Genomic DNA, 25,830 nt, shown 5'->3' with positions numbered 1-25,830 from the left:
CAGATGACGCAAAGGCATAAAACCAGCAGAAAGAGGGACTCTTTTCAACAGACAGGTAGAAGATGGGGATGGATCGCATACTGGGGAAATACAGGATTTTACACTGAGGAGAAGCACGGCTCCAGACGCGTACAGTGCCTTGGATTATTGCTAATGCATGCATCTATTTCCAACCTCTCCACGATTGCAAGACTGAGCCTGCAGAGCAATACATTGGCTGCATATCAGTATTTTCTTTTGAATCACACATTTCAAACCAGAACTCACCATGCTCATGTTAACTAGAACCCTTGTCATTATTTGGGATGTTCTACTGATATTCGCCAAATTTAGCGCGTCACTGGAAAGTGAAATTGTTATTCCTGTCAGAATGGATCACCACAAGTCTGCAAAGCACAATTTCCTAAGCACCACAGAAGACACGGGAGAGCGACGAGTAGTGATTCATATTAACGCGTTCAAGCAGGATTTCCATCTAAGTCTATGGTCTGATGCGACTTTCCTTGCGCCTTCCTTTTTAGGGTCCAAGCCGGCTGAAAAGCCCAACTTGAGTCGCTGCTTCTATTCTGGTGATGTCAACTCCGACCGGGATTCATACGCTGCTCTCAGCCTGTGCAAAGGTTTGCAAGGAGCATTTGGGTACAAAGGATCCGAATATTTCATAACCCCCACCAAGAATGACACCGCTACAGGAGACAGCTGGAGCATCCAAAGAGAGCATCTCATACAGCGCCGCAGCACGCCTCTCCAAACCGGCAACTCCACCTCCAGGTGCGGGGTAGCCTCCGATTTGAACCATGATGGTATAGAAGCTTTGGAGAAATATAAAAACATTAAAGGACACAACTTGACCAAAACTGTCCTAAGCACGCTGGGCAGATCCAAAAGATTCGCGTCAATCCCGAGATACGTGGAGACCCTAATCGTCGCTGATGAGTCCATGGCCAAATTCCATGGTGACGACCTCAAACACTACCTTCTGACCCTCATGTCGGTCGCTGCCAGGCTATACAAGCACCCCAGCATCCTCAACTCCATCAGCATCGTGGTTGTCAAGTTCATGGTGATCAGTGAAGCTGACAAGGGACCCAAGGTGTCTGGGAACGCAGCCTTGACTTTGCGTAATTTTTGCGCCTGGCAGAAAAAGTTCAACAAAAACAACGACAAGCACCCCGAGTACTGGGATACTGCCATCCTTTTCACCAAGCAGGTAAGCACATGGGTGGAGGTGGGTTGCATTTATTGACCACCCTTAAAAAGTATTCTTCTGGGTCAGTAGGAGGTGCCGTTTCACTAAATTGGGTCATGTATTCTTACGAGAATTAGTCCAAAGGTAACACATCCGTCTGGAATTTCAGCGGTGCTGTATCTAGGTTAAAGAAATCAGTGTAGAAAGACAAAGTATGATGAGTAGTCAAACAATATCTCTGCAAAGATATTCAAATTAATCCCATGCTGAAACTATTTGCAAAGTCTGTCATTATGTTCAGCAAGGAAACATTATTATGTCATTATTTGTTTCTTCAACATACTTGCATCTTTTCTCTGAATAGTGGGTGTAAGTAGAGCATACATTGAGCTTTGTAAAAGCTGCTTAGACGCTTTAGTACTAAAAAGTAATTTATGCAATATTTGCCACATTTCTGCAAAAAAAACCTTCTGATGAATTGCTGTGACACGTATTTGTAAAACTAACTTTCTAATCAGAAATGACATTACCCGTTAAATGGAGGGCGTTTTCTTCTACGTCTGCAGTGTACAAAGTCAGGTAAAGGGCAGGTAAAACAACAGGAGACCTTTGCTGTTTCTGGTCTGATAATCCATAGTGCTGGGTTTGTGTAGAACAACACTGATTAACCAGGCTGACAGAAGTTTTGGTACAATATTACTGTGTAAGCACCAGTGGAAAATACATGCACAATTCAGACTCTATTACTTTGGTGCAGACAGATCGTGTCTTTCAGCTGACTGTAAGTAATGTTTTATTCAGTGCACACAGAATGACATTTTCTATCCCCTGCTAGAGCTTTAAAGCAATTTAAAGACCATTTTCCCATGCCTGGTCCCTCCTTGAGCAAACTTAAAATGAAGTTCATGAGCATGTCCTTCTGCTAACTGGGATGGCTTGTACTGCTAATGTTAAGCATGCTTAGCTGGCCTGTTGGGTTCTTCCAAGAGCCTGTGAATCATCACTCCCCAGTGGGTAAGGTGAACACATTTAATGTCATGATGAACTGCCTGCCAAATTTCATTCGGAAAATAATTCTTCTTGGGGAAAAGTCTGATCTTTAGCCCTTCTTCAGTTTCTCTGCTTCCTCAGAGCTCCTCCATGTGCCAGATTAACCGTCACTCCCTAAATTCCACAATTATTACATTACTGATAAAGTGCTCTGTTTGCTTGCTGGATAACCTACTGCTCCTGTCCTTGCCCCTCCGTTTCAGGTGGCCTCCAGCCAAGAAGAGCATTCAGAACTTATGTGTGTTAACCAGTACACCAAAAAGATTTTAACCCTTCACAAAAAGTCAAAAAGTCATCCACTTTTTCGAAAATAGTTGGAAAGTGGATGGCATTGACTTTTACATTTTAATGGTTGGCATTGGCAACAGTTCACTTATTGCCAAAAGATAGCAGTATTAAACAAATAAGGTTGGTAAACAATGGTAAAAGTGCTAATTTTGAAAAATAAACACACATGAAAACTCAGAAGGTACAGCTAGTTGACCTCCACATAAGGACCTTGTTTTAACAGGCAGCCTGCTGGTTGAATTCTAAACCTTGAGCAATACAAACCACGGGGATCCTAAGGTCACAAGGAACGAACAGCTCAGTGCATGTGAACGCGTGACAAACCACAAACCTGACCCCACTCACTGCACCACGCACAGCACCATGGGGTGGGCAACCTGTTTTCGTTGTCACAAGAGAGCTTGTGGGCTGCAGTCCTGAGGTGTCCAGTCCCTCTGCACTGTCATACTCTCATTGCTTTAGCTACTTGGTGGTAATGCTCAGATATCTGCTGCTAAGTTTCTATGCTTTCCAGGATGAGCTTTGTCTGAGCAACAGAAGAATGCAGCAAATGCTTTATAATGCGCAACTACAACTCTACTGAATTTTTTGCTGGAGTGCAGGGGATCCTAAGGTTTTGTCTTATTTTGCTTGTAGTAGTAGTAAAAAATAAAAATTATAAAGTCTAACTAAATAACTCTATTGTCTGCTGACATTTTAATGAGCACTTTCTTTATGTCCAGTTCATCACAATTAACTGACTGGTTGAGTGACTGCATTGGTGGCACTGTTCCACTCCCTTGACAATAAAATATTAGGGTACATGGTGCTTAAATGCAACTTACTGGTTTTCTTTGGCAATAAAAGGATGGAGTGAGCAGCCCCGGCCATCCAAGTAATGAATGCAGTGACCCGGAGTCTTAAAAACAAAGGGCCAGCTAATTGTTAAAGCCAAAAATGAACCTTTACAGGGGAAAACATAAACAGCAACTATGGTTCATATCCAGCTGATGTTTAAAACCAACATGCAATTTGTCCTGATTTGCTTAGAATAACTTGGTTCAGCTCTTGCAATTCAATTTCACATTTTTATAGGTTCGTCAGTACCACAGGCAGTAGGTCAATGGTTTAGCACTCGTGGGTCGCAATGGGAAGTATACATTTCTCCAAGATCTTCCCATTTCCAGCTGCGAGGCCGCAGAATGATCCCTGAGCTCAGAGAGGATCTGTTTTCTATTAAGCTGCTCTGAGCTGCACAGGCAGGGCTCACTGTACACTGGAAGAAACCCTGTCCTCCAGCCCACCTGCCTGCTCTCGGCATCAGCATGCAGTCTAGTTTTGTCTTCCTCCACTTGCAGTCAGAGAAAAGGTTTTTGCTGCATCAGTAACAATGGGGGGGGGAAAAGCAAAAGAATGTGCAAACTGATCTGTAGGGAAGGGACTGTGGCTATGCTCTGGAAAACAAATTCCCCACTTCCGAATCGGGAAGCCGTAATTGCATATTGCAGGGGAAGGTTGTAAAATGAGAGTTCATCACAGCAGGTTGGTCAAACATAGAAGAATGTCAACAAAATCAAACAGAACTTCCTAGAGCAATATATACTTCTCAAAAAAATTAAGGGAACACTCCAAGTTCAAAATCAATGTTAAGTGTTCCCTTAATTTTTTTTAGCAGTATATATATATATATATAGTTTAAAGATTGATTTAATGAAAGGATGTGAATCTATACACTTTTTACCTTGCCTTTTAAAACTGATCAATATAGAGTTAAATAAATGCTGTTTAAAGGAACAATATTATTAAGGCATTATTTCTGCAGTTTTGCATGATTTACACATCACACTATATCAACAGAAATTATGAAGCAATTTTTCCCTCTCAGTTCATGCGTAGAGAATCTTGAAAACACTTCACCTACTAATGTGGCCTGTATTGCATCTGTTTTGAATAGCTATAAATGGAGGCTCCTGGCTGCAATCTAGCTTAAGTCCTTGGTGCCGATTGCCTTAAACTATGAGAGGAAGAGGAATTTAGACACTCTGTTGGCTGTTCTTGAGGCTGATTTCCATCCACTTCAACCCCACTGAGCAGATTTTTTACATTTATTTCAGCAAATCTGGATGATGTCAGAGTAGCAAATCCAAATGGAAAATAAATGTAGCATAAAAAAGATAGAGATATTAACAAATGACCCAGATTTGCAAAGCTTTGCTCTTTAAGCAGTTTGCTCTGCTGTCTTTTTTCTTTATTTTATTCTTGAGGGAATAATAAGTCACTAATCTTTCAGATCCAGGTTAACACAACATCAAATATAGTTCATATTCTTTATATGATTCTTGCCATTCAGCTCCAGGTTTTCAAAATCATGTGTTTTATTTTCCTACAAAAAAAGATTAAAACTTGATCTTGTTCAAAGTTTAGTGTATCTGGTGTAATGTACCATAATTCAATGGGGGTTTTGCTCTGGGAGTGCTATGGACAAAAATAAATTGATCACAAGGGAAAAGTTTTGATCAGCATTGGCTTGTGGGAGAAAGGGTCACTGACTTTTTAGGGGCAGAAGCTGTTCCTCAGTATCTTGTTTCAGAGCAGGAGCATAAGTGTCATTAACTACATCCTCCCTTCAGTTGTTGACTTCAGTTCAGACTCAATATAAATCTTCTTTGGCATCCATACTTCTGCCAATGTCTCATTATTCAACTGCTTCGTTAAACTAAGTGCATCCTATCTGTCAGCAGATTCCACACCGCTACTGACTGCCTATGTCAACTGCTGCTCAAAGCACTTAACATTCAAGACAACTTTGTACACCAAATGACTGAGAGAGACATAAACTCCACCAGGCATTATTTTCTAAAAGTGCTGCACACAATACGACTCCAGTGGTGAGAGAGTTGCACTATTTATGATTGAAGGTGGTGGAAGAGTAGACAGGCCAGATATGAATAAGTTATATTGACCCTGACAATGACACCAGGGACGGAATCACAACATGTCTCAGAATAGGGCCCACCCACCTCTATGTCTGCAGGTTTCTGTTGTGTGTCTGAAAGACACAGATATAAAGACATGCTATTGTTCTTCAAATCTGCAGTATCTGTTTCTTTCCTCTCCTCTCTGCAGGTTTGTATTTAGTTTTGTAATGAACACAGCGATGAGAACAGAACATCGATTCCAGGTGTTGGCCATAGATCTAATGCTTGTCCGACATCATAAAATTGGCTGTCACTCTAGAGCACAAATGGCAACTATGCACATTGCCCCCCATGGCTTGTCAGTCTTCTACATATTTTATACATGTAAAACAGATTGCATAGAATAACTTGCCTTCCAAACCAATTCTCATCTAATCTATACAACGAGGGAGCTGTTCATTCAGGAAGCAAAATTTATAAAATTAATGAAACTAAAAAGACACTAAATCTTTCGCAGTGTGTTAAATATCAATTAAATGTAAGCAAATTATCATCTGGTAATGGAATCTATCCATGTTTATAAGAGAACAGCAACCATGGATACATTACTACTAATGTAAAGTGAACAAAAAACTGTCTATGCCTTGTTCATTAGAAATTGTGAGACCTTTTGTGTTTTTTATAAGTAATTAAAAATAGTTATTATTTATATCCCGACTTGAGTTATGCTCAGGGTGGTTTATGAGATCTCTGCTTATTTGTATTTTTATATTTATTGATTGGTTAAATAGCAAATCTAAGCCTCATGTTAAAGGAAGCTTTATAAATGTTGGCAGTACCAAGCAGTGCAGTTGGCAGTTCATACCAGAAATACTGAACCAGGTTTTAAAAACCAAAATTGAGCAAACTCGTTAGGAGCCACATAAACAGTACATTCTGCACTTGCCAGCTGTACGTTGATGCAAAACCACTACATAAAGTGACTGAAAACTGAGGGTCAGTGAGCCAGAAAATGCAGTAATTAAGAGCCATAAACAAGATGTTTAGATTGGGCCTTAAGGGATTTACAGTGCTTAAAGAAACAGTAACACGGAGGCCTGTAGGAAATTCAGTGGATTAAGATACACAATAAGTGTACAGTCCATTGAAGATGTACTTTTGTTTATAGATGGAAAGATGTGTGGAGTAACCCAACACGTTCTGGATTCTCCTGAGGCCTGTGTTCGGCTGTTTTCTCCACCGTTTTGTCTTCCCAAGCACAAGCCTCCACACGATTTAGCGATTCCGTTCTACACTGCCTCGGCTTTTCTTCTCACAAACTAGGTCCGTATTTATAACCGTTGTAAATTGTACCACCTAGTCCTGCAGAGGAAAAACACAGAAAGCAATGAAAAGTATGGGAAATAGTTGTAAAAGAGCAATACAGAGTAGAGTATTACAGACCGAAGGAAAAATAGCGTGCCGACCTGAACTCATAAATCTACCTTGTACCTAAAACATTCCTTTCTAAAGTTCTTTCAGCGATTGGAAAAAACAAATTTGTCAGGCTCTGAGCAGAACAGCACAGGGAATCTTGCCTTAAATCTCAAGGATGATCGATTGAGCCAAGATTTTAATGTGCTCTTGTCACAGAAGTCTTCAGGCCTTGATTTATTAACACTAACTTCAGGTGTTCACAGGCCACAATAGTTCAGGTCAAACTGTGTTTGTACAGAATAGTTTTTTATCCTTTACCTTAAAACAAAACCCACAATAACAAAACAAAAAATGACATCGTGGTCAAAGGTTATCTTCTCAGACTTTGTCTATTCCTTTCATGTTAAAGATTTTGGGATGCATATTTGTGTGAGTGTGTATGTATTATTGCCTTGGGGTTAGGAGTTAGGGTCATGCCGACTAACTATTAAAAGCCCTGCACTGAATGACTGTTTCTGTAAAAGGTTTTGAAGAGAGATGCCCTATTAGTGGCAAAGCATGTTATCTGTATTTATTTTTTGTGTTTAGATTTATTTAACCTCTATTTAAGCTCTAAACTGTAAACTCTGACACTAAAAAGTGGAAACTGAAAACAAATCAGATATGTTGTGCTACCAGCCAGCAACCTTATTTTATTCTTTAAGACAGTGAAACAGCTGCAGACTAGCTGGAGGACAGACAAGGCAATGACTAAACGGGCATTTCCTGCATCTGCTGGTGCCAAGCCAACCACAGGGAATCCCCCTAGAATGATGACTTAATTACACCATCCCATCCTACTTGCACTAGGGCCACTGCAACCCTGCCACTTTGTGTGCCAAGCCAAAGTGAGTCTTCTCTTCATCATATCCATCCACCCATTTTCGATAACACACCATCCACTTCTAGGTTGTAGTAAGCCTGCCATTGTAGGGCATCAGAGAATATATGCTCTTCAACTTACTGTTATTCTCATGTCATGAAGAGACTGCTTTTTTTAAGTGTTATCTTAGTCTACAACTATCATATTGATGCATTACTCTAGTAACTTAACTGAATATTGACATAATAAATATAAGGGAAGCACACCACTATTTATGAATTAATTGTTTTTCCTTATTTACCTCCACTTATGGACACCACCCTGAGTTTATGTATCGATCCATTTATTTATGAAGTTAGTTTTGTAGTTAGTGATGAAGATATCCATTCTTCATTTATTACTGAACTGGTGGCATTATCTGACTACATCATTTGTCCAGTTGCCAACCCGAGGCAAGCTCCAGATCAGTCTCCCTCCACCTGGCCTGGTGCAGCAGGTGAGCTCTCGGGACCCATTCCACTCTGTTTGTTTTGAAAAGCCTTATTGCAGGAAATCAGAACCGTTGTTCCCCAAACATTGAGCTGGACATCTAAAATAAATAAATCCCTCCATTAAATGAAATAAAGAGCTGTGATTACCATAATGAATATTCCCCCTGGATCTTGTTTGGCAATGCCACTAAAAAGCAATTACTCAGCAAATCCCTCAGGTAGTTTGGAGCAGCTTAATCATGGCTGTTAAAATAAAAGAGTTTTATAACGGGGCTAAATGATGATCAAATATCGCACGTTTAGCCGTTTAAGGGAAATGGTGATGCTAACACACAATTCAGTACAATTCTCTTGGAGTATTGGGACCACCAAGGACATCCAAGTGCCATGATTGAAAAATGTTTACAGTATTTAACTTTTAATTACAACATTTATCGTTTATTTAAAATGACTATATTACAATGCCTTCTTCACTCAGATGATAAAAGGTATTATTACCAGGATCTGTCTATAGTGGAGAATCTTCATTCATCTTGAAATATTCCAGAAACATTTTGTTAATAGGGGTTCCTGTGTGCTGACTGTACATAAACCATTGTATCTCACTGCTGAAACATTTTTTTACTGTCATATTTAAGGAAGGGCTCTAACCCAAGGATGATTTATTGACTTTGCCTGCCTCTTATTATGATAATTTTAAAGACTGTTGAATTCACTGGTGTTAAGGTCTTAACATAGACCTGTAATCAGAAAGGTAGCAATTACTTAAGCTCAACAGGTTTTTGACAACTGGAGTGGTTAAACCATATGGGAGAAACTTGCTTTAGTGAGCCAACAATACAATATTGCATGTGTGTGTTTTTTGTCCTTAAAAACAAATGTCTTATATACACAACAGAATAATCTCTGTATTTATACATATAAGGGGGAAGACTTAATAATCATCATCATCATCAAAATAATTCTTGCTCTGTGACCAGTGGGATACACAATAATACACATTCTGGAAAAAGTAGGTCTGTACCCAATTGGTAATGTACTACATACATCAAAGGAATCAGGTTAATTATAAATGAGAGTCATTCTGTGTAAAAGTTGACCAGACAACAAAGTCCCCAGAAAGGCAAGCTGAGACTCACGGATGTCAAAGAGCCAACAGTGGAGGCTCAGTCTCAGTTCATTCAGATCCTCTCCGCACTCTCAGGCCAGTGCGAACTGAGGGTGCAAGCCTGTAGGAACGGGGGAGAGTTGTGAGTGAAATATATGTCTGAGGAAGATGCTTTAGGAGTGGGAGAGCGTGCCTCACATACTTGTAGATTCTGTTTTTCTCTACTTCTAAAGGGAAAATGCACTTTCAAGGCACACAAGTCCACATCCCTTCCATTTGGCAAATAGCATTAGACAGTTTCTGTCGAGAAGCACTTATCTGCAACATCGCAGCCATGCTGCATGTCTGAAGTAATCAAAGCCCCTCCCACAGACTTCGGGATCACACAGGGTCTGGCTGCAGATTTTTGGAGTAACAAAAAGCATTGTTTTTACACTGCGCTACATGCCACACGTTCTCTTTAAATGGTGTTAATCATTGGATCCCGATGACTTGGAATTCATGTGCAAACTCAAACTGGACAGGACAGAAATCAAAGCCAAAGGTTTTTTTTTTTTTTTTTCGGTGCTGTAATTATTTCCATGTTCAGTTGTTTGCAAACCTAACTTTAGTTTGTAGAGGTTTTAGAAAAAAAAAAAAAAAAAAAAACAGGCTAAATTGCAGGACTGGGTCAGAATAATCAATCACCTGTAGAGTGTCCACATGTGAACTTGTTCTGCACTGGACTCCTCGGATTCCCAGAGAAAGGAGTCTCCTGTGCTTATCCAGGTAAAGCTCATTGTTGTACACTGCATTACTGCTGAAGGAAAGAGATGCGGAGTAGTGCACTGCCAATACCCTACAATGATTTTGTCTCCCATAGAAATCTAAAGAGGATAATTCAGTGAATTCTTGCATTTCTTGACCTGGCCACATTTATTTACATTGACCATGCAGTTCCTTAATGGGAGCTATGTTTGTGGTCCGTATATGTCAGCAAAATCCCGTGATTAGACTCACCTACGATGGTGGAGTTGCTTTAGATTGCTAATTGTAACATTCCACCTTAAGCATGCCCTCAAAAGAACTTACTGTAGGCTGCAGTAAACCACAGTAAATTATGGGAAAGCAATCTGAAACCATGGTAAGGCATGCAGAGTTATTGTAAACCATAATGTAAACCATGGAAAAACCCTGACAAAGCAAACTACATACATGGTTAAACTAGGGTAAACACGTGCCAACTTTAACTGTGCACATTTGCTGTGGTAAACTTTTTATAACAGTACTTCCTGGACTTATTTTTTAAATTAGAGTTTAAGTCTTCCTTTTTTGCAAAGTGTTTGTTTCTGCATGTTGTTCCATTAAACTCCTTTGAAAAGAGACGACAAAGCACGCTGTCTAAAAGGGCTCTGTTGCCCGCTATTATGGGATGGGTTTGGCTAGGAAGATTGCAGCAACAAAACAAAATTATCCATCGCCCAAAGCATAATGAAAATCTCATGTTGGTGTTGCTTCATGCCAATTAGGTCAGCTGTGCCTGCGGCATTTTATAAGCTGCTGATTAAGAGGTTTGGACTGGGTTGAGGGGTGGGAGGTGTCTCGGTGGTGTGAGCTGTAGATTTGCCATTAAAGTCAGGTTTGCCACTTGTGACTTGTAAATGAAGGGGTATACAATCGACAAACACAAAAACACACAATGGAACCACTGTATAGGAATGGCATTAATTGCGCTTTGTTGCAAATTCCTCAGAACACCTGGTCACAAAGTCTACTGCCTCCAGTCTGGACAATGTAACAGTATGGTATTTTCTTGAGTTAGAAATCTTTTTATACCTACAGACCTACAGGATGACAATAAAGTCAAAACACTTCTACCATGTATCACACAGTAACTGCATCTATGCATTTCAGAATAAGCAGTTATATATATACCATGTATACACAGAATAAGCCCTCAAATGTTCCAAAGTTCAGTATTCAACGTCTATATCTATCCATGTAAGGAGAATAAAAGGCTTTTCCAAAAGATTAGTAATAAATTCCAAACAATAAACCATTCAAAACTAATATTTCCCCTAGAGAGGGATAAATCTGAGTGAGTGCAAACCAAGCTGCAGTTTACTTCCACAACAGACATCAGAGGAAAGAAGAGAAGAAAAAATAAAAACTAATCCATTCCAGACTTATGGGACCTTTTCTGGGGATACCTATCATGTATCATGTATGCAATGTCATCTTCAACATAGTACTGATTCAGCAGTTCCTAGATTAAGAAAACCAAGAGTTATATCCAAGTCAAGTTCAAATAATGCCACACTTAAGTACACACAGGCCGAATCACTGATTAGTATTTGCAGAATATTGCTTTGATACAGACAGAAGACAACTTTATGCAATGCCAGTGTGGTGATAGGACACCATAATGACCAGGATAGCTGTCTGGAAGAAGGGGAGTTTCAAGCAAGTCATGACTGATTAAAACTGACTGGTATAACACTTTGTTGCATCGCATATGACTCACTTACTTGTATCATATTTCCCTCCATTTTAGTTCAATTGAAACATCTGGCTTCTGTTTAAAAGTGTGGTGTATAAACAAATTGTTACAGTACCTTGGGATTTTACTGTGGGTATATTTGAAAATCTGAGATCAAAGATTACAGAAATAATTTTGAACTTGCTGGTAAACTTCGCTGTGTATTGGTGTAGCTGGCTGTCTGTGTGTGTTTTCTCAGCAAAATCAACTGAACTCTATGTTACTGAACCTTCGGTTTGACTATAGCATCTAATTGATGAATAAGAAAATGTGTTATTATGAGGAACATTCAACATAAAAAAACTTAATTTATTGTCTGCTCAGCGGTGGTGTTATTACTGTTGTTACTGTTGTTATTACTGGTGATCTACGAATGAGTAACTGCCCTCTTCCACATTTGGTGTCTCTAACGTAGTGGCTTGTGTCCTGTTTGTTGTCTATCAGGACCTGTGTGGAGCCACCACCTGCGACACACTGGGCATGGCGGACGTGGGGACAATGTGCGACTCCAAGAGAAGCTGCTCGGTCATCGAGGACGATGGCCTTCCTTCGGCCTTCACCACGGCACACGAGCTGGGTGAGTCTTTAGGAGACCACTGACCACAGGGACTTTCTCCTGGCCTACAACAGATGTAGCAGCCCAACAGCAGCAGTACGACCAAGCAATGCTGCTAAAATGTTGTAATATATTGAGACCACAGGTCCTCTGAGGTTTTAATTATACAGGTAGCAGAGCACTTCAACTACAAGCACTGCTTTATAACCAATCAATCCCAAATCGTATTAGTAAGTGGTAGTAAGTAAGTGGTCTGAAGCTAGGAACTCTCAGCCCGGGTGGGAGTAAGAGCAGCTCATTAATATTGGCAGAACCAAAGCAACAGGCCCGAATCCTTAGCTCAAGTCTGCCAGAGAGTCCGTCCTCATGTCATGCATGTGTATGAGCATGTCCCAATAAATCACCTGAAGCACAATTTCAGGCCAAGAAAATGATGATTTTTATCATTGTTGAATGTTATTTCTCTCTTTCTCTTGGTTCACAAAAGTCAGTTATTCAGTTCAGTTCAGTTTGTTTTTGTTTTGTAGCCAAAAATTGCTTTTTTATTTTCATTAATCATGACAGGCTTCAAGCCCTGGAGTGACAGTTGCTGTTAGGTTACTTAAATCTGCTATCATGGACCATGACATATAATTATCATTCAGGATGGACACTGAAGTATTTCCAGATGTAAAGCAATCCCAGTCAGAAGAATCACTTTTCAGTCCCTTGTGATACACCTACAAAGGCATAGGGATAGTAGATTTTTTGGTGCCACAGTAGCAAACCAATGAACAGTGAAGGATACAATGCAGTTCAAACTTCCCTGGGAAATTATACCATTTCTACAGTTAAGTGAAACATCAGCCACAATCACATCAGTCATTTACTCAAGGTGGTCACAGTTTGGAACAAACCTCAAGCGATTAATGGTTTATGAATTCGAAGACCGAACTCAAATATTTAAAGTCCAGAAGACCCAAATTTTTTCCCTGTAGTCAGTTTTGTAGACATCAAAAAATGCATAAGATAGATAAGTAGATAATTTAGCCACTCAGTTCTGAAAGTATTATTCTTGGCAGTTTGTTTCTGCTGGTGGTAACACAAATATCTGGATTAAAACATTTACATTAACATATCAGTTTTGTCAATCTCCAGACCCAGCTGCGTGTGCCTGGTTAAGGCAGTGCTTTTTCACTATTTATCTTTTTCAAGAAATATATTATGTTACCCAGTAACTTGTTTTATATGTAATTAAGGTTTTACAGTCATGTTATAAAATAATTATACTTCCTATAAACCAAAACTTCTCAGAATCAGGAATTTATACAAGTTTGGGGATATAAAAGTAAGAACTACTTTAACCCAATAAGCTAACCTCTTGGCTGTGCAAAACTACTACATAGACAACAGCTTTAAAACTAGCCTCTGAATGACTCCCCTCCCTAGTAAAACTGTACAAATGTATTATAAAGATGTTGTATGTTATAAAGAGTGTCAGAAGAGTAAGAATCCAATAATTTGTGTTCATTTGTTTGTTTTCCCTCGCCAATTTGATGGGCTGGGCTGGGTTGTATAATAACAGCAAGCCTTGCTTTTCATTTAGGACATGTCTTCAATATGCCCCATGATAACGTGAAGGCCTGCGAGGAGGTGTTCGGGAGGCTGAAGGACAATCACATGATGTCTCCCACGCTAATCCAGATTGACCGCTCTAACCCCTGGTCCGCCTGCAGTGCGGCCATTGTCACCGACTTCCTGGACAGTGGCCACGGTAAGGCTAACAACGCCAGCTGGAACATCCTCCTCTCTTCCCAGCATTCCTCACGTTGTGCAATTGGGACATTTAACTCATGTCAACTGAAAAAGAAAGCTAATTGAACCAATCAGGCCAACAAACCAGGAACAGAATCAGGATCATGCACTGATGGTGAACGTCTTGTTTGGGGTTATATAAGTTAACTGCTGGCAGTGCTAATACCTTTTCCTAACAAGTAAGTGGGCAGGTTAATAAAAAAGGTAGTTGATAGTTGACACAGTCTTCCTATTGATTAAGAAAGGCCTTTGTCAACAAGGATGTTAATTTGGGAACATGCCATGTCATTGACTGATATACAAAGACTGCTTAATTACACATCACAAAGATTAATGGCTCTACTGAAAAAGGCAGACAGGGTGTTTTGATACTAGCTGTTCTGCCACATACCATACTGTGCTTTTTAAACTTGTTGAAAGAAAGCATGGCTGCTGTGGACCTGCTAATGCAGCACTCTGTGAACCCGGTTCATGTGCGGTAAACCTCAATGTCTGTCTGCAGCTGACCACCACAACTATTTAAAAGACTGGTTTCCTAACCAGCTGGCTAAAATTAGGGAAGGATCAGCTTTACCAATAACCAGCATAGGCCTGGCTATTGGCACTTAGGTACACTTTCCTCTTGTGCGTTAAAATAGAAATGCAGTGTTTGGCCCATGTCTGTCAACTGGATGTGAATGTTACATATGCCGAGTGCAAGGCTACTCCAAAAAGAAAAAAGAAAAGTGCAGTGCTTTGAAGTGTCTCCTGTGCTTGTGTGGATAGAGTTAAAAGCAGTTTATTTTTCCACCATTCTTTTATGCTTTTTTTTTTTGCTTCAATAAACTGTTTATTGCCTGGAATGCTCAGCTTGGGTCAGGACACCTGATTAAAGAGACGAAGCACCTTTGTTCTTCTTTGGAATATGTTGAGAGCAGCAGCGATGCTGGCTCTCCGGCTCAAAGGTTTGGTTAACACTTCAGTGACTCATCAATGCCGAGAAGAGCATTCTTGAACCATAGGGAAAAAAACAACATGTCCTCCCTACATCTCAGTATAAACACAAGGCTGGGTGGTACTGTGAACCTTCCAACTACAAAAAAGAAAGGAACTTTGAAAGTAACTATGTGGCAAAGCTAAAAAAAAGATTAAAGGAGCACTTTACATTATGTTTTGTGCATTCACTGCACAGGGAAAAAGGCAGATTTTCAAGTGCCTTTTGTTCTCTATATTCTGCATGATTAAGGTCTTGGCCCACATCAAAATTTGACTTACGTGGCAACTGCAGCATTAAAAACATTAAAAATTGAGGGATTGTGTTACAACATTGGAAGAACTGCTACAGTGTAGCAGTGAGGCTATAATAATGGCTTCCTTCCAGCCAGATATGACTTTATTACTGTGCTTTCTTAGGCACCTTCACACATTAAAACTCATCATAAAACCTGCTCATTACAGTATGTCAGCCATTATGTTTCTGTTTTTCTATGTCTGACGTCTGATACTGTCTCTGCTCACTCACTATTAATTCACTGCTTGGTGTCACTGTCAGTCTGTACAAAAAGGCAGAATGAATATTTACATGAATATTTACCTAATTATGTAGACTAAGCCGACACAGAATGGTCGTTTGGCTGCTCCCCTGTTTATGTTAAAGCATGTGTTTCTCTGGCATGTGCAGTCGATCATACTCTATCATTAAGCGTCAGTTACAGAGGCTTTTTAAATTAAATAAACATAACCAAAATACAGAGCAAGACAACCTAAAAACAGCCAATTTTCAACCAGAAATAATATAAATAAAGCCAACATACAGTTTAATTAAAACTTGTACCTCATCTTAAGACATGCATCAGTACATTTGATCCGATCACTGAATGTTTACAATGCCATTTCTGAGCAGGATCAAATGCCACTGATGCATTTTAATTGTAAATGCACCTAACTGTCAAATATTGTCAAAATTAACTGTTGCATAATATCGGGAGGAAAGTTATCTCTGGAAATCACTAGATCTTGTTGAACTTTTTGAACAGCAATTTGTAATATTGAAGCATAGTAAAAATGTTAGTGAACAAATCATTTAATTACTAGCTGATATTAAAACAATCTCTGGTGAATACTTTGCTAGCTGGTGTGTTAGACAGAACTTGACCAAAATCTGACACTCAAAAAGAAAGGCACAGATTTGATCATCTAGATCCATTCATTTAAATATTACAGCCTTTACTTCAGCAAACAAATTAGGTCATGTATTCCAGAAAAAACTCAGGCCTGGAAGAACTTTATCAGCCTAATGCTGCCTATGTGAATGATATCAGCTGTGTTTTCATAAGATACAATGACAGGTCTTTCTGACAACATACCAAAAGGGTTAATGACAGCGCCTTTGTTTCGGGGACCTGATCAGCCAAGATTGCATTTCTTGTTCTGCAGCGTATCTGCTTTCTCGGCAGGGACGTAGTTTTAGCAACTCGCTATCATGGGTCATCAGCATTTCCAAAGCACTGTGTCATCAGAGTAAATGATCAGGTCACACGCGGGTGACTGCTAAATGGCAGGCCGTGTAACATCCACCTCGCTTCAGATTAACAGAAAATGCACTCTGAAGGTCTTGGCTGACTATGGGGTAGATTAGTGCAGCAAAACAAACGGTAGGGAATGGCAACAGACAAAAAAACTAAACATACAAACCAAAAAAAAACATGGTTCACATTATATAAGATATTGCTGACATGGAAGATCATTTGATAACTGAACCAACCCATACCCACTTCCACCAGCACTGGCTAACAATCTGTATGTTTACATAACTATTGGACTGGACTGGAGGCCTATTTAGGGTTATATATACAGGTAGTGATTGCCTCATTTGGTTTAAACCTTCATCTGTTGGTTAAAACAAATAAGTACCCTTAGATGAATCCAATGAAAATAAAATAAAGCTGTATTTGAAATGGCCAGCAGCCTTGCGGTATCAGGCCTGGGGTCAGTTGTTTTATTGACAGTGAAAAATATTAAACCCAGGTGTGTCCCATTTTAATTTCCCCAGTGGAACAGAAATAAATGCATCATTCATCCAGAAGCAAGATATTGTAGCTTTAATGATAAGATATGGGAAAGGCATATTAATGGTAATACTATTTGCTATGTTTGTGAAATGTTTATTTATCAGTAAATGCAATATATGTGTTAATGGGGTATGGGGTGTATGGGGTGGGCAGTCATGGTGCTTGCTGTTGTCCACAGGGGACTGTCTCCTGGACCAGCCTCAGAAGTTGCTGGCTCTGCCCGAGACGCTCCCCGGCACCAACTACAACCTGAACCGGCAATGTGAGCTGGCGTTCGGCATTGGCTCCAAGCCCTGCCCTTACATGCAGTCCTGCACCAAGCTGTGGTGCACCGGCCAAGCCCGCGGCCAGCTGGTGTGCCAGACCCGCCACTTCCCCTGGGCCGACGGAACCAACTGCGGTGATGGCAAGTTCTGTCTGAGAGGAGTCTGCACCGAGAAGCACGACGTCACCAAGAATAAGGTTGGTGGCTCAATTGCACATGCCACTTATCCCCCCTGTGCTATTACATGAGTAAGCCCAGACCCAGACATTAATCTCAAATTCACTTGGAAGATATGAAGGTGCCTGATGAGCTCCAACACCCAGGATTTTTAGACCTCCTAATTTCTCTCCACAGACCTGATACCGTCTTAGCTCGGTGATGAAACACAGACTAACCCTGTCCAGTGCATTGTGGCTGTTGACACTTCTCTTGCAGGCTGATACAGTGCTGCAGCTGCTGACACTCTTTTGTGTCTGTGTACGTCACAGGTAGACGGCCGATGGGGGAAGTGGGGCGTCTTTGGCTCCTGCTCTCGGACCTGCGGCGGGGGGGTCCAGCTGGCGAAGAGGGAATGCAACAACCCAGTACCAGCCAATGGGGGCAAATACTGTCAGGGGCTGCGTGTCAAATATCGCTCCTGCAACCTGGAGTCCTGCCCTGACACAGGTACAACACCCAACTGCTTCTTGCACTGCGATCACTTGACAAAATCTCTGAAGGAATTTATGTGCTCTGAAAAAAGTTAATTTACATTGCATTGGAGAAAAGGGAAAAGATGATCAGGATTATGGTGTTTGGCATTTCAAAACTACATATTATTAAAAGTGTCCTTTGAAAACTATTAACCTTCATCCTTACTAAGTCTAGTTACTCTTGGTTTCAAAATAAAATAATAATAATAATACTAATAATAATACAATTATTATTGCATTCAACTAAATCTCACACAAAAAGTAGCAACTTGAATAGCTCCAGACCAAGAAAGAAAAGTGTTTTGGTATATATATATATATATATATATATATTTATTTATTTATTATTTTTTTTTTTTTAGGTAAAAGCTTCCGAGAAGAGCAGTGTGAAGCCTTCAATGGCTTCAGTCTCAACACGAACAGGCTGACTCCTTCTGTGGTGTGGGTGCCAAAGTACTCCGGAGTCTCCCCCAAGGACAAGTGCAAGCTCATCTGCCGGGCAAACGGCACGGGATACTTTTACGTTCTTGCCCCTAAGGTCAGTGGCTGAAGATGATCCAGCCGTGTGCCGAGTAACCGGAATGTTGTGTGGTTTCAGTCATTATGGGTTTCCTGTCTCGCAGAAATTGTATAGATCAGCAGAATAAAAGGGCACTTTGCTGCACATCTGGGTTCCTTCTCAACACTGGCACATGCGCGCAAATCAAAGACAGCCAAACACACTGAGACAAGATCAGGAATAAATTTAGCAACAGACACAACTAGACACATGAAAAGAGAGATCAAGGCAGATTCACAGAGCCTGAAGTATGGGAAAAAAATAATATTTATATTACATTTGATTTTAGATTAAGCTAAATCATAATCACATCATCAATAACCATATATCTTATATCCAGTTTTACTACAAAGAGCTGGTATGCCATGAGAAAAAATTATAAACAAATGTTTTTGGGGATGCACATAAGCCAGCCAATAAGGTTGTGTGTATAAAATAAAATAAAAAGACAGCATGTGTGTGACTTTGAAAGGAGACGATGCTTCAATATATAAAAAGACAAAAGGAAAAGAGATTAAAACTCATCAAAAAGAAAAAGAAAAAACAAAATAAAGAATATAATTCAATGGCACTCAGAAGGAAAGGAAAAGCACTTCAGTCTCCTAGTGATGTTAAATTAGTTGTATGTGTTGCTACAGTAAACTCTCTGTGCCCTCTACTAATGGCGTCACATCTAAGAAGATCTAGTACTGTACTTTTCTGTGGCTGAACGAAAAAAGAAGTATGTAGCCATAAAAGGAATGCAGGAGGATAGCTTATCTGTATGAAGATATCGAAGTGCGGAGTGAGAGGAGGCAGAGCGGAGAGGTCAGGTCTGTCGTTCTGTGAGAGAGTGGGAAGAGAACAACTGGGCACAGCTACACAGTGTCAGCAATTGATTGGTGACACAACCAGCACAGACACGCTGCCATAATGCAAGTCCTGAACCCCTGTTCCTGACCATATGGGGCTGAGGCTGTGTCGGACAAATCCAAACACAAGAAAAAACAATCCCTACCCCCAGCATGAATACAGGTATCCAAGCTCATGTTTGAAATTAAGCAAGACTAAAATATCAAGGCTATACACTTGACAATTGATATACACAAGATCAGGATTGTGTCTTAATAATGAAAAAAAAACCTGCAAAGAACAGAATTATTGTTCCCTTCAAGGATAGCCAAGCTGCAAACAACAGCAACTATAAAAGTTACTACAAGGTTGGCCAATGGGAGTGGTGGGCCAATGGGAGAAGACAATGCCCATTTTTGTATGGGATGAGCTGAGTCTGTATTGGAGACAGTAAAATCAATAGCAGTCCCATCTAAAAATAACAGCAGGTTTTGCTTTCGATCTGCTTATTGCCTTGTCTTTGTCAGCTCAAGGATAGGAAGGGGCAGCCTTGGGTCCTGTAATACCAGGTCAAACAAAATCACACTCACATTTTCCGTATTGGTGGCACAAACTTTGGGATGTGAACATTTATTTTGATGGCAGTTTTAAAAAATGCCTTGCTCTTTAATGAACAATAACAGTTCATGCTTTTCTTAGTTAATGCTTGATTAGTTTGGTAAAGCTCGCCTTAGTACTGGGCAAGGTCAGAGGAAAACTAAACTACTTCCTGGTGCGTTTCTGTTTTCGGGAAAGCAACAAGCCTTCCTCAGACATAGGCCTGTCCGTTTGTGACACTGGCTTTCCTTCCCCTGCAGGTGGTAGATGGAACGCCCTGCACCCCAGACTCCTCAGCGCTCTGTGTGCAAGGGAAGTGCATAAAGGCCGGGTGCGATGGGAAACTGAGCTCCAATAAAAAGTTTGACAAGTGCGGCGTGTGCGGCGGCGACAACAAGAGCTGCAAAAAGGTGTCGGGCTTATTCACGAAACCCATGTGAGTGCATCACTACTTTTTCCATTTGAGACTTCCCGCAGGTACTGCAATAAAAAACTGAATCCAACCCATATGCATGCGCACGTGTCTGAGAGGTGTAGCTTAAGCACTACTGGCATTTTGACTTATGACACATAAAAGGAGTGCTGTATCAATATTTGACAGCAGAACAGTGTGGAAGAGGGCCAACTACTGTACTTTTAGTGTAGCAGTAGCTTTTTTAATTGTATAATGCTTATTATTTGTTTCTCTCACCTCTCACCAACTACACACCCTGCTTTCATAAGTCTGTGTAGCTGCGGTGTAGTCAGCCACCCACGACACCCAACTCTATTGAAACCATGTCTATCATTTTGCTGTTTTTACAGACAAGGCTACAACTTTGTGGTGATGCTGCCGATTGGAGCCTCCAACGTTGACGTCAGACAGCGGGGCTACAAGGGGATGGTGAACGACGACAACTACCTAGCGGTGAAGAACAGCCAGGGAAAGTACCTGCTGAATGGGAACTACGTAGTGTCCGCGGTGGAGAAGGACATCATCGTGCGGGGCAGCCTGCTGCGCTACAGCGGCACAGCCACGGCGGTGGAAATGCTGCAGGCCTTCAAGCCCTTGCAAGAGCCCCTGACCGTGGAGGTCCTGTCGGTGGGGAAAATGACCCCGCCACGCGTGCGCTACTCCTTCTACTTGCCCAAGGAGAACAAGGAGGAGAAGATGGCCTACAAGAAGGAGGCAAAAGCCAACTCGCATAATAGCGTCCTGGTGGAGTCCAACAAGGTGGAGCTGAAGAAGCCTCCATACAAAAGGCAGATGTTCAAATGGGCTGTAGGCAGCTGGGACGACTGCTCTGTGACGTGCGGTAACGGCCTGCAGAAGAGGATGGTGGAGTGTCTTGATGGGGATGGGAAATCGGCCACTGACTGTGACTCAACCCAGCGGCCAAACGACATCCGGCTGTGCGGAGACCCATGTCCAGTGTGGGACATCGGAGACTGGTCACCCTGCTCCAAAACTTGTGGGAAAGGGTTCAAAAGACGGGTTTTACGCTGCATGACTCAGACTGGTCTGCTCCTGCCCAGAGATCACTGTACCAGCAAAAAGAAACCACAGGAACTTGACTTCTGCACACTACGGCCGTGCTAATGAAGCCCCCCCTCCCCTTCCCTTCCCCTCCATCCCCTTTCAACCCCCGTGCCACCACCCTAGCTGCCCGTGACTCTTCTTATTGTGTACAGAACCCGTCAAATGTATTCAGCGAAAAACAGTTAACGATCCAGACCGGCGTGTTCTGGTGCATCTGCTTCTACAGGGGATCAATGAGGAACACTTGCTGAGAGGGACAGGGTAAGGGAGTGAGTGAGAGAGAGAGGTACAAACTGTAGGCCATCGATTGAAATGACAAGGAGTCAGAGTTACACACAGAAGTCTACCTCTAATAGAAAATACAAAAGATATATATATATGTGATCAGGACACCGACAGTGTGTTAAGATATTCAGACATTTTTTAGTTAATACCAAAAGTTATTACAAATAAAGAATACAATCACTGGATTTTCAAAGGAAAATTTGTAAAAGAGCAGATGTAAGCTCTCCAACTGAAGATTTTGAACAAGTAACAAGTAATTAGATTTCGTTAAACTATACTTGATGGAACAATTCTGTCTTATACAAATTGTGAAAAGGGGTTTTGAATAAAAAAGAAATGTATAGTGACTATATTTTAAAAGTATTCCAAATAAGACTTTGTGCAAGCACTTATTAAAAAGTATAGATTAAAATCACAGATTCTTACTTAAATGTAACAATATGTTATTCCCAGGCAGTTTATTTACTAAAATCATAACATACGAATCATGTGTTATGTTTCCAGAAAGCCTGGATAAAACGTGGCCATAAAACCAATCCAAAATGTGCAACTTGATTCAGAGCCAGGGAAATAGGCAGATAGCATTTAAAAAAAAAAAAAAAAAAATATATATATATATATATGTAGTTTTCTAATGCGTTCCCTCCTGTTGCTGAAAAAAACATTAAACATTAAAAACATTTTTTTTTAAGGTGCTTTAATGTTTGTTCTATAAAACCTAAGAGCACTGATTATACAGATAAGTTGCACATTGGTAGTTCCTGATTCTGAAATGTAGGCTTGAACAGATCCATGTCACAAATGTATTATCTTTTCAGTGACGTGCATGTTTGGTGATACCTAGGTGTTCATTTTTTGTTATTATTATTATTTTTTTTCATACTGGCAAATTTAGTCTCATTATATATATATATATATATATATATATATATATATATATATATATATAATGCAAATGAAGTGTAGGATTATAATTCTGCATAAAAAATGACACTGTGCTTCACAATAATGAAACAAAACTCTTGTTTGATCAAGTGAAAGTGCATCTAAATATGGAAAGAAAGAAAATAAGAAAAAGCGTACATTGATTGCCTCTTCATCCTTGGAAAAAGCAAACATGCTAAAAAACCAATTATGTATTAAATTATTTATGGGGTACTTATTAGTGCATAGTTTTGTGTACGCTGCAATCACTTATTTGTTTTTCTTGTAATTTTTTTTGTAGGGATTGAAATTCAATGCAATGTAAAATCTGTTTATGAAAGTATGTACTGTATGACACATCTTGTGTGTGTGTATATATATATACACCGATCAGCCAAAACATTATGACCACCTGCCTAATATTGTGTAGGTCCCCCTTTTGCCGCCAAAACAGCCCTGACCCGTCGAGGCGTGGACTCCACTAGACCTATGAAGGTGTGCTGTGGTATCTGGCACCAAGACGTTAGCAGCAGATCCTTTAAGTCCTGTAAGTTGCGAGGTGGGGCCTCAATGGATCAGACATGTTTGTCCAGCACATCCCACAGATGCTCGATTGGATTGAGATCTGGGGAATTTGGAGGCCAAGTCAACACCTTGAACTCATGATTCATCAGACCAGGCCACCTTCTTCCATTGCTCTGTGGTGCAGTTCTGATGCTCACGTGCCCATTGTAGGCACTTTCAGCAGTGGACAGGGGTCAGCATGGGCACCCTGACTGGTCTGCGGCTACACAGCCCCATACGCAACAAACTGCGATGCACTGTGTGTTCTGACACCTTTCTATCAGAACCAGCATTCACTTTTTCAGCAATTTGAGCTACAGTAGCTCGTCTGTTGGATCGGACCACACGGGCCAGCCTTCGCTCCCCACGTGCATCGATGAGCCTTGGCCGCCCATGACCCTGTCGCCGGTTCACCGCTTTTCTTTCCTTGGACCACTTTTGATAGTTACTGACTATTGCAGACCGGGAACACCCCACAAGAGCTGCAGTTTTGGAGATGCTCTGACCCAGTCATCTAGCCATCACAATTTGGCCCTTGTCAAAGTCGCTCAGATCCTTACTCTTGCCCATTTTTCCTGCTTCTAACACATCAACTTTGAAGACAAAATGTTCACGTGCTGCCTAATATATCCCACCCACTGACAGGTGCCATGATAATGAGATTATCAGTGTTATTCACTTCACCTGTCAGTGGTCATAATGTTATGGCTGATCGGTGTATATATATATATATATATATATATATATATATATATGCACAATTTTTTTTTTGTCCAGGAAATTAATATTGGATTGCTGTACTAATGTCTTCTTATGTAGTACAATCCTGCGTGTTTTTAAAGTGATATACTTTTGCATTGATATTTTTTTTTTTTACCATTATTTTTTATGCAGTTCTTCTTCAATATACACACTACAGTCGACCATATGTGTGACTATGCCTATATACTGCAAAACACTCCCTCCAGTCAACAACTTTAACACTGCTTGGGCACCCCCTGGCAGCAGCATAGTTTGTTTGGCCTTGCATTTTACTGTTAATCCGCCACCCCTAAGTACATGCACTTGTGACCACCTAATAATGCCTCATAATAATGTTCATATTGTAATTTGCCATTATCAATAAAAGATCTTCTGAGGACTAAGGCTTGAAACAAATTAAAACTTCCCCCCACATTCCCATTTTAACTTAAAAACAAAAACACAGACAAAAAGCCAGGATCAACTAATATATTTGAGATCTGTGAGAGACGGGAGGATCCAGGTTTTGTTCTGGTCTGCATCTGTTTGGTTGCAGTTTTCCGCAGCTCTCGTTCACAATGGACACAGGTTTTCTTCTCCCCCTAGTTCTGACCATAACTGTCCCACCATAACTTAATTGGACCAATACAAATATATTCTCTGCTGGCCTGTGACCCCTGATGATGAGGAACACTGACTACAGAGTGTGGCGATAACTACATGAGCAGAAATAACAATATCAAAACTGCAAAAAAAAAATCTAAATGGCATGTGCCTAGAAGAGAATAAGAAACAAAACCTTGACGATATTAACCACACCTTTAAAAGTCTTCAAACGAAACAAAGTGTCCTTCTAGCTGTAAGTCCTGTTACAATGCCAATTTGGCTGTTAGTATATCCGGTTTGATTTATGCCCTTTATTAACATTACCTCTGATATTAAATGTAGAAGACTTCTGTTGTTGATCACCATTGTCTACCCACTCATTTAATTGGGTCATTCTTTTGGATTTGTTTCTTCTTCCAATTGTTTAAATGTTATTTTGGCCGTCACTCTGTCCTTTTTTCATCATATTAAATGCCAGCAGTGCAGCTGCTAATATCAAGCCCTGTCTGGTACAGTTGCCAATTAAACATAAGTTATTGCTAATAAATAAATACAATGGCAAAAAGGCATGATAATTGCAATGCTGTACATATGTCTTAAATTGTGACCCCTTAGTTTCCATCTGTATGTGCTCAGTATTTTAAATGAGAACCCTGTAACCCATTACAACCACATACTTTTGTTGTTGCTGTTGTTTGTTTTTGTTATGTTTTTTTTTTGGTTCGGAGGGACCACATCTTCCATCTAAAAGATGGTTCCTATATTACTTGTAATTTTGTTTGTTTTCTTTTGCACATTGTACTGCAAAAGACATGTTATTGTACTGGCTGCTCTGTATACTATGTATACATTCATCTAGCTGTGCGCAAACAAATATTGTAAATATAATTTTTAGTTTACACTCCAGTTCATTTTTTTTTTAATTGTCTGTGACTTTAAAGTATTTATTCCTAATAAAAATCATTTAGAAATTGATTCCTGCAATCCACCTTGATCCACACTTTAGTGTTACAAAGAATATTCAAACT

The 25,830-nt window shown here is 40.3% G+C and overlaps 1 protein-coding gene across 1 annotated transcript; it reads left to right on the top strand.

Annotated features, from left to right (window-relative positions):
- On the top strand, positions 1 to 24,182 carry adamts15b (ADAM metallopeptidase with thrombospondin type 1 motif, 15b). The gene is made up of 8 exons (XM_066708625.1): positions 1 to 1,210; positions 12,264 to 12,396; positions 13,961 to 14,128; positions 17,398 to 17,681; positions 17,973 to 18,150; positions 18,539 to 18,714; positions 20,424 to 20,599; positions 20,968 to 24,182. Exons 1-8 carry the CDS (start codon positions 269 to 271, stop codon positions 21,740 to 21,742), a joined length of 2,832 nt encoding a protein of 943 aa, XP_066564722.1. The 5' UTR covers positions 1 to 268; the 3' UTR covers positions 21,743 to 24,182.
- Positions 24,183 to 25,830: the final 1,648 nt, after the last annotated feature.

Source organism: Amia ocellicauda, chromosome 1 (genome assembly GCF_036373705.1).
Source record: "Amia ocellicauda isolate fAmiCal2 chromosome 1, fAmiCal2.hap1, whole genome shotgun sequence".
Taxonomy (NCBI): domain Eukaryota; kingdom Metazoa; phylum Chordata; class Actinopteri; order Amiiformes; family Amiidae; genus Amia; species Amia ocellicauda.
The sequence above is the reverse complement of the archived record's forward strand: the minus strand, read 5'-3'. Positions and strand labels throughout refer to the sequence as shown.

Excerpts from the sequence above, each read along its gene's own strand:
- adamts15b (XM_066708625.1), top strand. The coding sequence starts at position 269 with ATGCTCATGTTAACTAGAACCCTTGTCATTATTTGGGATGTTCTACTG. Across the intron at positions 17,682-17,972 it reads ACGACGTCACCAAGAATAAG|GTAGACGGCCGATGGGGGAA; the intron begins GTTGGTGGCTCA and ends TGTACGTCACAG. Across the intron at positions 18,151-18,538 it reads GGAGTCCTGCCCTGACACAG|GTAAAAGCTTCCGAGAAGAG; the intron begins GTACAACACCCA and ends TTTTTTTTTTAG.